Source organism: Drosophila hydei, unplaced genomic scaffold, assembly GCF_003285905.1.
Source record: "Drosophila hydei strain 15085-1641.00,03,60 unplaced genomic scaffold, DhydRS2 tig00008122-arrow-pilon, whole genome shotgun sequence".
In the NCBI taxonomy this organism is placed as follows: Eukaryota; Metazoa; Arthropoda; class Insecta; order Diptera; family Drosophilidae; genus Drosophila; species Drosophila hydei.
Window position 1 is genome coordinate 4,752,535 of NW_022045833.1, and position 13,497 is coordinate 4,766,031.

The 13,497-nt window shown below is 43.2% G+C and overlaps 2 protein-coding genes across 3 annotated transcripts; one reads left to right on the forward strand and one right to left on the reverse strand.

Annotated features, from left to right (window-relative positions):
* Positions 1–3,103: 3,103 nt before the first annotated feature.
* Positions 3,104–8,705, reverse strand: LOC111593798 (peregrin). The gene is made up of 4 exons (XM_023306819.2): positions 7,323–8,705; positions 5,998–7,256; positions 5,645–5,937; positions 3,104–5,052 (listed from the first exon to the last, which is right to left on the reverse strand). Exons 1-4 carry the CDS (start codon positions 8,428–8,430, stop codon positions 3,387–3,389), a joined length of 4,326 nt encoding a protein of 1,441 aa, XP_023162587.2. The 5' UTR covers positions 8,431–8,705; the 3' UTR covers positions 3,104–3,386.
* A 283-nt stretch (positions 8,706–8,988) lies between these two features.
* On the forward strand, positions 8,989–12,102 carry LOC111593799 (inner centromere protein). 2 transcript variants are annotated; one of them, XM_023306822.2, is made up of 7 exons: positions 8,989–9,343; positions 9,408–9,591; positions 9,652–9,945; positions 10,000–10,726; positions 10,784–10,880; positions 10,945–11,638; positions 11,694–12,102. In XM_023306822.2, exons 1-7 carry the CDS (start codon positions 9,275–9,277, stop codon positions 11,885–11,887), a joined length of 2,259 nt encoding a protein of 752 aa, XP_023162590.2. In that variant the 5' UTR covers positions 8,989–9,274; the 3' UTR covers positions 11,888–12,102. The 2 variants fall into 2 exon arrangements, with proteins under 2 accessions (XP_023162590.2, XP_023162588.2); XM_023306820.2 differs by having other exon boundaries at positions 9,652–10,726; positions 11,694–12,101.
* Positions 12,103–13,497: the final 1,395 nt, after the last annotated feature.

Genomic DNA, 13,497 nt, shown 5'->3' on the forward strand with positions numbered 1-13,497 from the left:
AAAGCTTTGGCATTAGCGATTACGCATAAATTTATGCATAATTTGTATATATGTATTAAAGAAAAAACCCAGTCTCAAATGAGTGGAGAGACTCAGACCCAGTTCCAAGTTCCAGTTAGCAGCCAATGGGCCGACAGCCGACGTCAGAGTGCGGAACTTTCAGCACTGCAGCTGCGTGCAAATTAATTTAAAAATTTTATACCCCTCGCATCAGACGCCGCAATATGAACTCAATGAAAGCAAATAAACGTTGTCTATACGTGTGACCGCTAAATACCCTGCAATAAGTTGAGTAAACATGTTTGTAGTAATAATAATATACATCACTAAGATGTTAAAGCTGTTGTTGTTTATATAAGATATATAATAACTTAATAACTAAACTTCGTATGCCCTATATTTCAGGACGAATTGAAGCTCCTACTCTTTGTTCGCTTTGCCCTTCAGTTCGTATTTTAAGTGTGCAGCATTCCCTCATTTTTCTCTCATCCAACCACTATCAACTATTACAGGGTATTGATTACATTCAGCAGCTGAATTCAATCTGCGAATTTTTGTGAATGGTTAAAAAAAAAGCGTCAGCAAAAATGTTTTTTTTTCTAAATTAATTTGCTGGCCAAAAAACCCAGCAATTTGTTTTTCCACTAAGCTCCTTAGTTAGGATTTTACTTTAACTAAAAGTTGGTAAATAATGGTATTAAAACACAATTATACGAGCCAAAATAATACTTTTGGCCTTTTGTTTGACATTCTGTGGAATGTTGGGCAATTGGACATTTGGAGATTTGGCTTGGTTTGCATTGCTTTAATTTTATAAATAAATGTTTGTTATTTTAAAAACAAAGCTTCGGCGCCAAGGCCATTTATTTTCATGCACAAAATATTCTTTTTATAAACTTTCGATAAAAATGCTTTGTTAATGCTGGACGGGCCGCCATGGTAGCATTTACGTCATTTGCCGAAATCCGTTGAAATTTGGCAAGCAAACGAGTTTGAAACTGACCCATGGGGAAGTTCCCCCGCCAGACAAACAACATTGAAGCGTGCTCCAATTGCGCGCACTTCGTCCGGCTCGACTTGGCCATTGGCTACTGGCTACTGGCCAGGGGCTCTGCTCTACGCAGTTCCGTTTCATGTTCAGCCGTACAAGCAATTACTAAATAAATACATCAATTAGAGCGCCAACGCACAGTGACCTACACGACGTCGAGCACTGAGTGCAGCTTAAAACTACACTGAGAGAATGATGTGTTTATTTGTATTTCATAATGATAATCAGAATGAGAGTGAATATGATAATGATTATGATTACTATTATGAATATGAATGAGACAATTACAATAATAATAATAATAATAATAATAAAAATAATGATAATAATAATAATAATAATAAAAATTATGATAATAATAATAATAATAACAATAATATAAAAATTATAATATTATTAATAATGATACTGTTAAACATAATGATAATGACAAATATGATGATGAAAGATCTGATAATATTAATAAGATTGTTATCAAATGTTGTCATATTAGATCCGGTTTCGCTCAGTGGTTAACGGCCACATCAATACACTTCAATCGCAGACAGTCGCTAAATTAATTTGCATTAGTAATTAAGGCCATGTGGCGCTGAGATTTCGGGGCGTTCTATGAGTTTCGCATTGAATTGAGTTGTCTATGTCTATGGGGGAAGACGCTCACCTGTTGCGCCATCAATCAGCGTTTTAAAGCCGCACTCGACGCGCGACCTCACCTCAACGTATGCCCCTTAATTATTTGTACGCCTAAGCGCGTAAATAATGACGCGTTTCTTCTCAATTTTGGAAAACTGATTAAACATGTTTATTATGTGTCGCATTTGTGTATTTACGCTTTTAACTGCGCCTTTCGCACCACCTGTCCAATCTGTCAACTGTTTCAGATCGTCGCTTATTACAATAACTCGAAATCTGTTTCTTTGTTACCTTTTTCTTTTGTTATTTGACAATTTAATTGGATTAAATTCATTTGTTGTGACGCGTACAGCGTGTGACTCTTAAACTGTGCCAATTCCTGTCCAACTGTGGCGTAGTGGAAGGGGAGCTCGAAAAGTCGCCAGACATACAATAATGCATATAGCTAGACGATATTGCAGTTTGATCTATGATTGAGACATCTAAAGATATTTAATTAATTTATTTTATACATAAATATATAGGAAACTTTGATGAACTAGTCAATTTTGAATAATTAATTAATTATTATATTATTATATAATAATATTTTGGGAAAGTTTTCTGAAAATTATATTAGAGTTATATTAAAATATAGTTTTTAATCTAATATTCCTATGGCATATGATCAACATATGATCAACGTTAGGCTTAGCCTAGAAGTCTGTACAAAGTTTCATTTATATATCCCAACTGATAGACCAGTTCTGATAGGTAGTTTGGCAGATCTCAGTTGCCAGTATATGGGAACCATTGCCAAAAATGCTAATTAATGAATCATTCGCCGTTTTTGTTTAAAACATTTATTTTCTGCATTTACTTTACCGTTAAATTTAAACAATATTCAATCTTGTTATGGGCAACTACTACAAATACTTAATTGTCTACGCTTGACGCTTACTTCTAATAATTTGCATTAATTACACACCGTAATTATAATAATAATAATAATAATCATCATCATCATCATCATCGTAATACAACGTAATAATAATCAAACTTTTGCATATTTGTTCATACGGAAATTAAAAACGGAACACACTTAATTAACACACACACGTACGTACATACACACTCACACTCGCACACACATACAATTTAATGCTATTTGTAAATGTTCTGTTATTTTGTTTGTTGTTTCTTTTTACAGTGTTTTTTTTTTTTTTGTTTTAATTTATAGCTTAACTATTTTTTAATGTTTTTTCTTTCTCTTTTATGCTTAAAACTATTTAACTTAAACATTGATTTGATTTTTCGTGAAACGTGTTGAGGTTATAAATTCCATTTTGTTATTATTGTTGCAAAGGATTGAAATTTTGAAATATATTTTACAAAAAAATTTAACTAAGAATCGAATAGTTCTTCTTCTTTAATAAAACAGATATAAAAAAACAAAATCACTTGCAGTGCAAAGAATTGGAAAAAGTTTGCAAAAAGCTAAGAAAATATCGAACGAAATACTCTAATGGAGGGCCTTCTCTTTCTATTCTTTTTAACAATACAAGCAGCAGCTCCCAGGCTAAATGATTTTCGAGAACTCTATCTACCGGGCTGAACAATTTTCGAGTAATCTGTCTATTTAATGGGCTATACAGTAACTGGAGCAAATAAGGCGGGAACGCGTTCGCATTTAACATCTTAAATGCAATTGCGCAAACAGCTTTCACATAATGGGATCCGGACCCTGACCCTCTAGATCGGAAACTTGACTCTGATAGTGCAACGCATCTTGATACGCCTTCTTCACGGCCTTTCGCTCCGCCGGCTTGCGCGACTCCACCAGCTTTTGCTGATCCAGCTGCTTATCGATGCCCAGGATGTCCAGCTTATTGGCCGGCAGCCATTGCCAGGTGCGTTTCACATCGAAGAAGAGCACAAGAAAGACAACATCATCTAGACAATTCTTGCGCAGTGCTAAAACATCCGTTGGTGGCGCCGGCAGTGGCACCCCATTGTAGACAAACCCCTTCGGTGTCTTGGGATCGAGGATAAGCGCTGGATACCAGGGATAGCCACGGCATTTGGCCCACACCAGTTGCAGTGGCTCCAGCGCTGCCTTCTGGTTGCTATGGTTGTGCCTCACGTGCACCTCGGTCGCCGTCTCCTCCAGCTCGTGGTGCAGTTTGCTGGCCTTGTTGTTGTTCGTTAAGGTGGTTGCTGTGGTGGTGCTTCTTCGCGCTTTTATGCTATTCACTAAAGGCGACGCATTGGGTGTGGCTGATCTCAATTTGCCCGCCTTGCGTAGCAACGGCGGCGGCGTTGCCGTTGAACTTGTCGACTCGCTTAGATTGTTGCGCCGCTTGCCACGCCCACGGGCAGCTGCCATCGCGCCGCCCCGCCCTTGTAATGGTGTGGGCGTGCTGCGCGTAACACGTGCATTTTTAGCATCCAGCTGGAGCTGCTGCTGCTCCTCCTCATCCTCCTCGTCATCGTCCTCCTCCTCATCATCATCGTCGTCGTCACTGTCGGAGCTGCTGTCGCTGCTACTAATCGCCATGTTGCCATTACCCTGCGCATTATTCAAGCTCGCGTGCTGCAAGTCCATGGCATCTGTGGTGCATTCCTCCTGCGAATCATCCCGCATCGCATGCGCTTTCGTACTATCCGAATCACCGTCCTCGCTGTGCGCATCGCCATCGCTCGCCTCATCGCTATCGAAGTCCGAGCAGCTGCCGGTCATGCTGAAATCTGAGCAACTGCTGCACGGACTGCTCGACTGGGAGGGCGCATCATCGCTTTCGCTAACATCGCGCTGATTGTTAGCCCGGTACACACGAAAGCTGTCTGGAATGCGCTCAAATGGCAGCGCTGGATCCGCCGACGCTAAGGCAGTTATGGACTGAGCTGTGGTCGGCGTCGTCATCGTCGTTGATGCTGCTGCTGCCGCCGCCGCTGCTGCTGCCGCCGCTGGATTCGGTGACTTCTTTGGTGACGTCGATGGCAAACGTCGATATCGCGCTGGCCGCTTCGGCGACTTGGACATGCCCAAACCTGTGCCCAAGCTCAGGTTCAACTTGTTGCTAATAGACAGCGCTGTGGAGGTGAGACTAGCACCTGGCCCGCCCATACCTACAGCACTCACTGTGCTGTTGTGCGTCGCCAAAGCAAAGCTGCTCATGGCTGTGGGCGTCACAGTAGCCGCATGCAGCGAAGCATTCATCGTGCTGGAGGCGGCTGTGGCTGCAGTTGTCGTCGAACTTGAACTGGCGCTCGTGGATTGTGTGCTCGATGACTGCGAATTGTGATGCTCCTCCTTCACAGGCGTCGTCAGAGGCTCGGATGGTCGCTTTAAGGCCGCCTGCGACTTGCGCGTCAGTAAAATGGCCGTTCTGAAAGATGAAAATAAGAAGTGATTCATGAATAAGATACCCTATAAATTGAGTAATATATTACGTGATTTACCAGACGTAAAAATACCCTTTAATACATTTAAATCTAATATTTATCATACTATCTAATTTGTTTTTCTCATAAATTAATTTTCGAAAGTATTTGCTGATTCAGACGACTTCAGTTTGTGACGCACCAAATATCTTCTCTTTGAAGACAGTCCAAAAAGCCCCGAAATGGGTAGATTTATCTGAACTCTGCCTTCTTATTTATGGCAATCATAAGTTTTTGCGGTATTTTTCCTGTGCATAAAATTTACTTATTGGGAAGTCCATTTCAACTTCTGCTACACAATTAAAATTAATAACAGCCACTGGACTAAATCATCAATTAGATACGATATATATAGAGATATAGCCAAAGACTTATTACAGAATTATAGATAATTGCTAATTGATAGCTATCTGACAAACGACTATGTTAAACTAGCTGAGATCCTACTAGGCTAGACTATCCGACTATATGAAATGTGCACTATAATGGTAAGCTTACAGACAATATTATGACCATCATCAAACTCTGCAAACGCACCTTCGATTAATGCCCACGGGTGAACTGCTATTGTTGAGACTTTTGACAGGACTGCATGGCGGCGTTTGGACCATATGTCCAGTGTCTTTGCTGGCATTATCGTCCGCCAGGGAATCATCATCCGAGTCATCCTCGTCGTCCTCATCATCATCATGTTGCTGGATCTGCCGCATACCCGGCGTCTCATCTAAATCCATGGCGCTGCTATTGAGACGTTTGCGCGTGCGCTTCTTTGAGGGCTTTACTCGCGTGTCATCGTTGTCTTCATCGCTTTGTGAATGCGTTGTATAGCGCTAAAAGAAATTGCAGTTGATCAACTGATCCATTTGGAGTATGTACAATTGAATACTTACCGCTGCAAAACGCGCCTTTTGCAGAGACTTGCGCATTCGATTGATTTCAAGGCGGATTTGCTTGATCTTCTTCGTTCGATAGCTGGGATTCTTGAGCACCTGTGACTTGTCGGCCAGTATGAGCAATTTTTGCACCACATCCTCGCTGGGCGGCGCCGTCAGCAGTTGTCGTAGCTCTTGCTCCACCTCACCCTCTACATGATCCACATGGATACGTTGCCCACGCTCCAGCAAACCGTCCCGCTGCATTTCCTTGCGCAGCTGCACGAAAAGCGGCGCTGCTTGATCTCTCATCCTTATGCCAGCTTTGTAGAACACTGTATCTTTGTTGTTGTACGCCAGACAGTTCTGTATCATTAGATCAAAGTCTGCTTCTAGCTGCTCGAGTTTTGTGTAACGGCAATCCTTCAGCTTCGTGCGCATGGTGCCCAAATCCATGGGCTGCTTGACTATGTCCATGTAGTCGGGCACGTCGTTAGTGTTTACGGGCTCTCTGAATATCTCCATGGTATCGCGTGTTTCCAACGCATCTAGCAGCTTGCCCAGCGCCGATTCAAGCGGATTTAGTTGTAGCATTACAACTTCCTCAGAGATTTTTACAAATGCCACCTTGAGTTTCTCACGCTTGCGCACCAGCTCACAGAGCAGACGCGCTCGCTCCAAATCTTGACGCAAGCATTGCCAGTATTTGAGCTGCCGGTACAGTTCCTTCGTATCCGGTGAGCCTTCGATGCCATTGCGTTGTATCATCCCATGATTGTTGCCCTGACTCTGTAGCCGGCGCAGCAACGGAACTCCATTACGATAATGTCGCTTTAACGTCCAATAGGCAATGATGCGATCAAGGAACTCCTTCTTCTTCTGCATGTGCACCATGCCAGCGATTTCATGAACACGATCCGGCGGTATTGTCGGTATTAGCACCACAGGCGCCGTTGAACGTTTCTTGGCCAGCGCTTTACGCGCCTCACGCATTTTTAGGCGCGTATCTTCAAAGTCGGGCACTGTTGTCTTTAGCTTCGCATCGGCGGGCGTATGGGCGTGGCAGTAAGCAAACTTTTGCACATGCACCGAACTATCATTGTGGCCATCCTTGACCGTATCCATGGTCATATAGAGGCCCGCCTGCTGGGCGCAGGTGACATGGAAGGCGGCATAGCAGCTGTTGCGATGGCACTGTATACAAGCGCCCCGACCCTTCTCTTTGCACACGTAGCAGGTGAGGCGCCACCGAGCAGCCGGTATGGTCTCAATAGAATCTGCCGGACAATGAAGGAAATTTTAATAAATTATTCTTTATTTTATAGGGTATTTGAGCGGCTTACCAATTGGCTCCAGAAACACGGTGTTGGCAAAGCGCACTTCTGGTATCCATAATGCGCATACCACGTGCGCCCACTGGCCGTGATCCGTTTGCTTGAATGCTCCGCCAGCATTTGGACAAAGCACACAGTTGACCGCCTTGCTGGGCGATTGAAGGCAACGACGGCACAGCCATTGGCCTTCGGGTATATAGGGCACACCGTAGCAATCCTGATGCACAGCCAGGTTGCACATGTCGCAGAAGAGTATCACGTTAGTGTTTTGACACTCGCCATCTAAGCAAATGCAACACACAGCATCGTCGTCCACCTCAACGCCAGTGGGCGTGCCGTTTGCGGCTGCCTGAAAGTGAGATTCCTTTTCGAGGCGGTCCATTAGCAACTCCATGGTATCCCTAGTAACAGCAGTGAGATTTTGCTTGGCGCGCAAATCATTCATATGCTCCAGCCAAGCGGAATCCTCCTCATCGACATCATATTCTATCTCGCCGTCCAGTTCCTCGGCCGACTTCTCAATGAAGCGATAATAGGCCAAGGGCCTGGGCGGCGCATCAGGCACATTGTAGTCATCGATCTCCCGGACATTCGCAACGGGCACCTGCACCTGTGCCCACACTGCATTCTCCTCCAGCGGAGGCGCATCAGCATTCAATATGCAGCCACGTTCCACCAACTCTGCAAACTCCTCATCATCGACCATTGGCAGCGGTTCATCAATACCCAACCGCACGCTCTTGCCATCGATATTAAAGGTAACCGTGCCTTCCTGTTCATTGTAGGAGACCAAAGATTCCGGATTTGTAGTGCTTCTACCATTGCCGCAACCATTTTCTCCCTCGGAGTTACCACCACCTCCGCCACCGCCTCCACTGCCGTTGTCTTTGGGCGTTGAGTGGAGCGCGCGTGAAGAGCGCGCCCTTTTTCGATTAGGCTTAAGAATTGGCGTCAGGGGCTGTGGATTGTCGTGGTCGTAATTGGTGAGATGGCCCTGGAGACCAACTAACGTTTTATAACTGCGATCACAGTCGCGCACCGGACAGCCGAACGGCGGCTGGGACTGTTTTGATTTCACACCTTTGCAGTACTCCACGACATCAAAGTCGAGTCCCATTGCTGCTGCTGCTGCTGCTGCTGCGTGTTGTATTTATATTGGTGTTATTCCTGGTGACAAGTGGTGTCTGTGTACGGCGTGCGGTATCTCATATATACATCTTACTTGTTTGTTAACGCAACGCGCGCGCGAATCGCTTGTTTACCCTTGTTATTACTAAATTTTCGCTGGCTTGCGAATTTCTGGCGAATTTTAACAATGTATTTGAGTATTTTGCAGCACCGGTTCGGCCAGCATGCCTGCTAGTTTGCTAACAACACTGCACATACTATTCGATATACTCGATATATGCACATCGTATGCAAAAATATCCCCTAAATTGCGCAATTAACATAATGTACATAGATGTAATCTAACTTACTCGTTTTACTTAGTTGCGTGGGCTTCCTTGCAGTTCATAAAGCAGCCATGGCATTTTCTATCATTTAACGATCTACAACACTGCAAGCAAGAGCAGCTGCAACGAGCACATTTGCTATAAACAAAACTGCCGGTATCCACATGTCAATTTATTAAATAAAAACAAATAATTAACATTGCAAGCACAATTTTAATATTAAATAAGCTAAAAATAGTAAACAAATTATAAAAAAATATTTATTTGCGCGGGAAAACAGCTGGATACAGTGCTTGCTAATATCGCCATTGCATCGCGGAGTTGCCACCTTGCAGCAATCGATAGTTGTTATATATTTCATATCGATATTTTTTCATGTCGTATCTCGCTTGTGATGTAGGGCGACGCGCTTCTCATTGCCGCCATTTGAAATAAACGGAAAGCAGAGTACAAGTTTTATACAAGTTTATTAATTATTACATTATTTGTTATAAGTGTGTAAGCAAAATGGACGACTTACTGGACGTAATGCAAGCTGTGTCCAAACTCCATATAGAAATGGATGCAATACGCAAGGTATACAAAGTTATTTTTACAGTTGCATTGAGTAGCTACATATTTAATTCCCTTTTCTCTCTAGACCCATTTCGAGGAGTTGGACCAGTTGTTCTTTGGTATCACTGCTGCCATAGCTGAGGTGAAAATCTCTGAAGTTGCCCCAGCCGCATTGCCCAACAATAGCAGCAGCAACAGCTCTATCACTCCGCAGCAGACAAAGAAGCGAGCCAAGCGTTTGACATCTTTAGCCGAGGATGATGGGGACGGTAAATTGTGAAATTATTATGAGACTTTTTGATGATGTATATTCTAAATCGCACCCGCAGATGTGTTATCAATTACAGAGAGCGTGCTCCCACAGCGGCAGAGCGCCCGCTTAAGTAATGCCCAGCTACTGGCTGCAGCCGACGAAGAAGAGAATGAAGAGGTGGTAAATACCACAGGATCGCTAATGCCACCGCCGCCAGCGCCTGTAACATCGGCAGCTGAAACCAGCTTGAGCAGTGGACGCCCGCAACGTGCTGCCAAGTTGCGGTCGGAGAAGAATCTCAAGGAGCCGTCATTAGTTGTAAAACTTCGTCAACCCAGCACAGAGGATACGGTCAAGATTAAGCTAGAGAGTGAGCAACGTACATCACAAATGCATAATTTAAAATCATTAAACACTACCACAGAAGAAGCTGTGGCTGCCAATCCATCTGCAGTCGAGGCAGTCGGGTCAAAGGCGAAGGAGAACGAGCTTTGCACCACAAATTTGCGTGTGAAGGTCAAGCGTGAGAAAATTAGCAACGACAGCACAGCAACAACAACAGCTACACTTGAATCCACAAAAACTGTCACAAACGAAACAACCATACTTTCAACAACAGCCAACAGCACAACAACCTCAAAGAAAGCACGCAAAAAGAAGGAAACCCACAAGCCCATTAAAGTGGAACGTCTTAGCGATCTGGATAAGAATCTACCAATTGCATCGCGTACACGATGTGGTAGCAATGCCGCACGCAACTTGCAGGAGTCGCAAACATCTGATCCGCCTCAATCTTCCATCTACGAAGATGCTGTGGAAGATGTGCCCACTGCAACAGTAGCTGTTGTAATGAATGAAACTGTTAGCTTGCCCAATGCCACATTCAATATCAATGTGCCCACATCGAATGCCACAATGTGTCTGAGTGACAATATGGCAGGCAATGCCACATTCCAAGTCGAATCCGAAAAGGAGAGCTCGATGAAGACGGCGCGCGAGGAGAGCAGTTTGCCCGAAGAGGCACAGGATAATAGCTTGTTGACCGAGGACGAGTCGCTCCATGCACCAGCCAACCAAAAAATTCATGAGCAACCAATACCCAAATCAATAAAGGGCATCAAGCTGCCAGCGCGCACGCACGAGCTGTTCAAGTAAGTTATAGGTAGTGATTACTGTACAAGTTCTTGATACACAAATCTTTTCTTCAGTCCTTTGATGCAGAGCCCCGTGAAAATGCGCGTGGAGGCCTTTGAAAATGCAGCTCAAGCTCAAAATAATCTTCGCTCCAGACGCATTAAGGAAGCTGTACGTTTGTTCACTAGATAATTTCTATACACATTTATAATACTCATTGTTTCCGCTTTGCCAGGGTGTACAGGGTTCAAGCACAACTCCGGTCATTGGCAAGTTACCGGCCCCAACGCTTGGACGTTTTCTGACGCCTACACAAAGCTCAAGCGCAATGCTTGGGAACTCAGCGCAGTCCAAAAAGGCACCCATGAGCGCATGCAAGGCCACGACCTTAACGAAAACAGCGACAGGCACAAATCTTAAATCCACCAATTCTGGTTCTAGTAAGACCTTAACACGTGAGAACAGTGGGGATGATTTTCGCAAGGGACTGCATCAGCTGGCCGAGGAGCGTAAGAAGCAGCGGGAACAGAAGCATCTGCAGGCAGCGCAGTTGCGCGAAGCTAAGGAGCGTGAGCGGGCTGAGCGTATGGCTAAGCTAGCCAAAGAGCGAGAGGAGAAACGTCTAAAAAAACAGCAGGAGAAGGAAAAGCTGGAGGAACGCAAACGTCTGGAAATGGAAGAACTACAACGCAAGTTGTGCCAACAAGAGGAAATCGAACGGTTAAAGAAGGCGAAGGCCAAGGAACAGGAACGCGAGCTGCTGCAACAAATGAAGCTGCAACAGCAAATGCAGTCAGCCAAGTCAAAAAAAATGATGCCACCACCACCGAAATCCAAATACACGTTCGAAATGCTACACGAGGATGATTCCACCGATGATGAGGGCAAGGTCTCCTACAAAAGACCACCGGTGCCTACCTGGAGTCGCTGTAAGCCACTATACATGATATTATTACATCAAATACTAATGCTTATATCTTCTAGCTCACGTGCGGGGCGCAGGGATGATATTGCAAACCTTTTGCCCCACAGACATTATTGATAGCTTCTTCTCGGTGGCGCCACAAACTCCAGATCTGAAGAAGATCTTCCCCAACATTGATCCAAGTCACTTGAAGCGCAACTCAAGCGTGTTCTGGTCAACGCCTCCGCGCTACTCTGAGTTGCCCAAATACTAGGCATCAAGAAAGAATAATGTTTTCTTTTTACATTAAGTTAATTTTCTACTTTGCAATCAACTTATAGATATTGTTTTTTTCGGCAATCGCCGTTTTGTGTTTAACCATTGCTTCAGTTTTAGTTTCGCTACACAAATCTTTGTACTCAAAAATATATTAAATAAATTATGAGAAGATAACACTAACAAAAGGCCCACTGACCGCAAAATGAAATCAAACGCTCAATGAATCCCTCAAGTACCGTTTTATCATCTTTCAATTTGACATTAATACCTAAGAAGCTAAGAACTATTAAAGCCACCGATGTGCTCAATTATGGTCAGTTGTGAGGGGTTCCCTGTTAACAGGTGGCAAACAAACAACAATGAAAATAAAGTAAAATGATATAAAAACAGGTAAATACTGTGGAGATAAGTGCACAGAAATTTCACTGGTCATGGCCAATGGGTTTTCTGTCTTCGATTTCGATTGTCTTCTTCTTATCACTTGTTGTTTTTTCTCTTTTGATATTTTATTTTTCTTTTTGCTTGGCTGCCAAATGAGGTGACATGAAAAACGAAATACCGCCAGCAAGATTCGTGATCGGCTCCTCTTGTATTTCATGCTCAGGTTGGAGCTGCTGCTAATGCTCCTCCCACTCCTTTTGTGGTGGGTGCAAATGCAATCGTATACTCGTGGTAAGCCGCAAAAGCAATTGCAACTCGTGTAATAAAGGCGGCATGTTTAGATGACGGTGACGGCGGCAGCAGAGAGGCCACCATAGAAATGGAAAACGAACAATTTCAGGGTTCGACTATGAAAGCAAGAGTAGGGTATATTTAGGGACTAACAATTTGCTAACTCTATTCGCAAGTCAAAAGAAGAACATATATTCCTAACATTTTTAGAAAGGTATTATTTTATAGTGTCTTAATTTGTCTGTACATAATAATCTTTTTCTTTAATTTCCTCTAATAATTAGAGTAGGCGACACAAATTTCGTGTTTGCCTATTTGTCCTTTATTTGCACACATTATTGTAATTATTGTAGGTATATTTACAGTTGCCTTTTCAGCTGGAAAGTTGCCTATTTCTCTTCTTATTGTTATTTTTGGCGAATCATTACACAAAATATGATATGTTTGTGTGTTGGTGTCCCACACACGAGTGGCATTGGAAGAAGTAAAATGAGTAAAAACAAAATAAAAAGGGTGCAAGCGAACAAACAGTAACTATAAACAGCAAAGGACAGGTCAACTTCAAGCAGCCCTTCCACACACACACACACAAATACAATGCATACATATGTAGCTGTACAATTCTGTTCGCAGCACTTCAATGAATTAAAAATTCTGTTATAACTGTATGTGTGTGTATTTAAAATTATGCAATATTTCAACTTATTTATATGTCATAAACATATATTTAAAAGGAATTAAAATCATATAATGTAAATGAAAAGAAAAGACTATAAAAAGCAATTTGGCACCCTGGAGCAATGCTTAAAGCCATGGGTAAAACTCAAGCATTCGAAAGCGTAATAGTTGAACGTTTGGACGAATGCAAATTGTACATATGGATTTTCATTATTGTTGTTATTTATGGTGGAGCGCATCGAAGGTTTCGGATAA

What these genes read in the sequence shown, in the direction of transcription:
- LOC111593799 (XM_023306820.2), top strand. Translation starts at nt 9,275, where the DNA reads ATGGACGACTTACTGGACGTAATGCAAGCTGTGTCCAAACTCCATATA. An exon ending in AAATGGATGCAATACGCAAG is followed by an intron (nt 9,344 to 9,407) that starts GTATACAAAGTT and finishes TTTTCTCTCTAG; the next exon opens with ACCCATTTCGAGGAGTTGGA. An exon ending in AGCCGAGGATGATGGGGACG is followed by an intron (nt 9,592 to 9,651) that starts GTAAATTGTGAA and finishes TCGCACCCGCAG; the next exon opens with ATGTGTTATCAATTACAGAG.
- LOC111593798 (XM_023306819.2), bottom strand. Translation starts at nt 8,430, where the DNA reads ATGGGACTCGACTTTGATGTCGTGGAGTACTGCAAAGGTGTGAAATCA. An exon ending in CGTGTTTCTGGAGCCAATTG is followed by an intron (nt 7,257 to 7,322) that starts GTAAGCCGCTCA and finishes ATTGTCCGGCAG; the next exon opens with ATTCTATTGAGACCATACCG. An exon ending in AAAAGGCGCGTTTTGCAGCG is followed by an intron (nt 5,938 to 5,997) that starts GTAAGTATTCAA and finishes AATTTCTTTTAG; the next exon opens with CGCTATACAACGCATTCACA.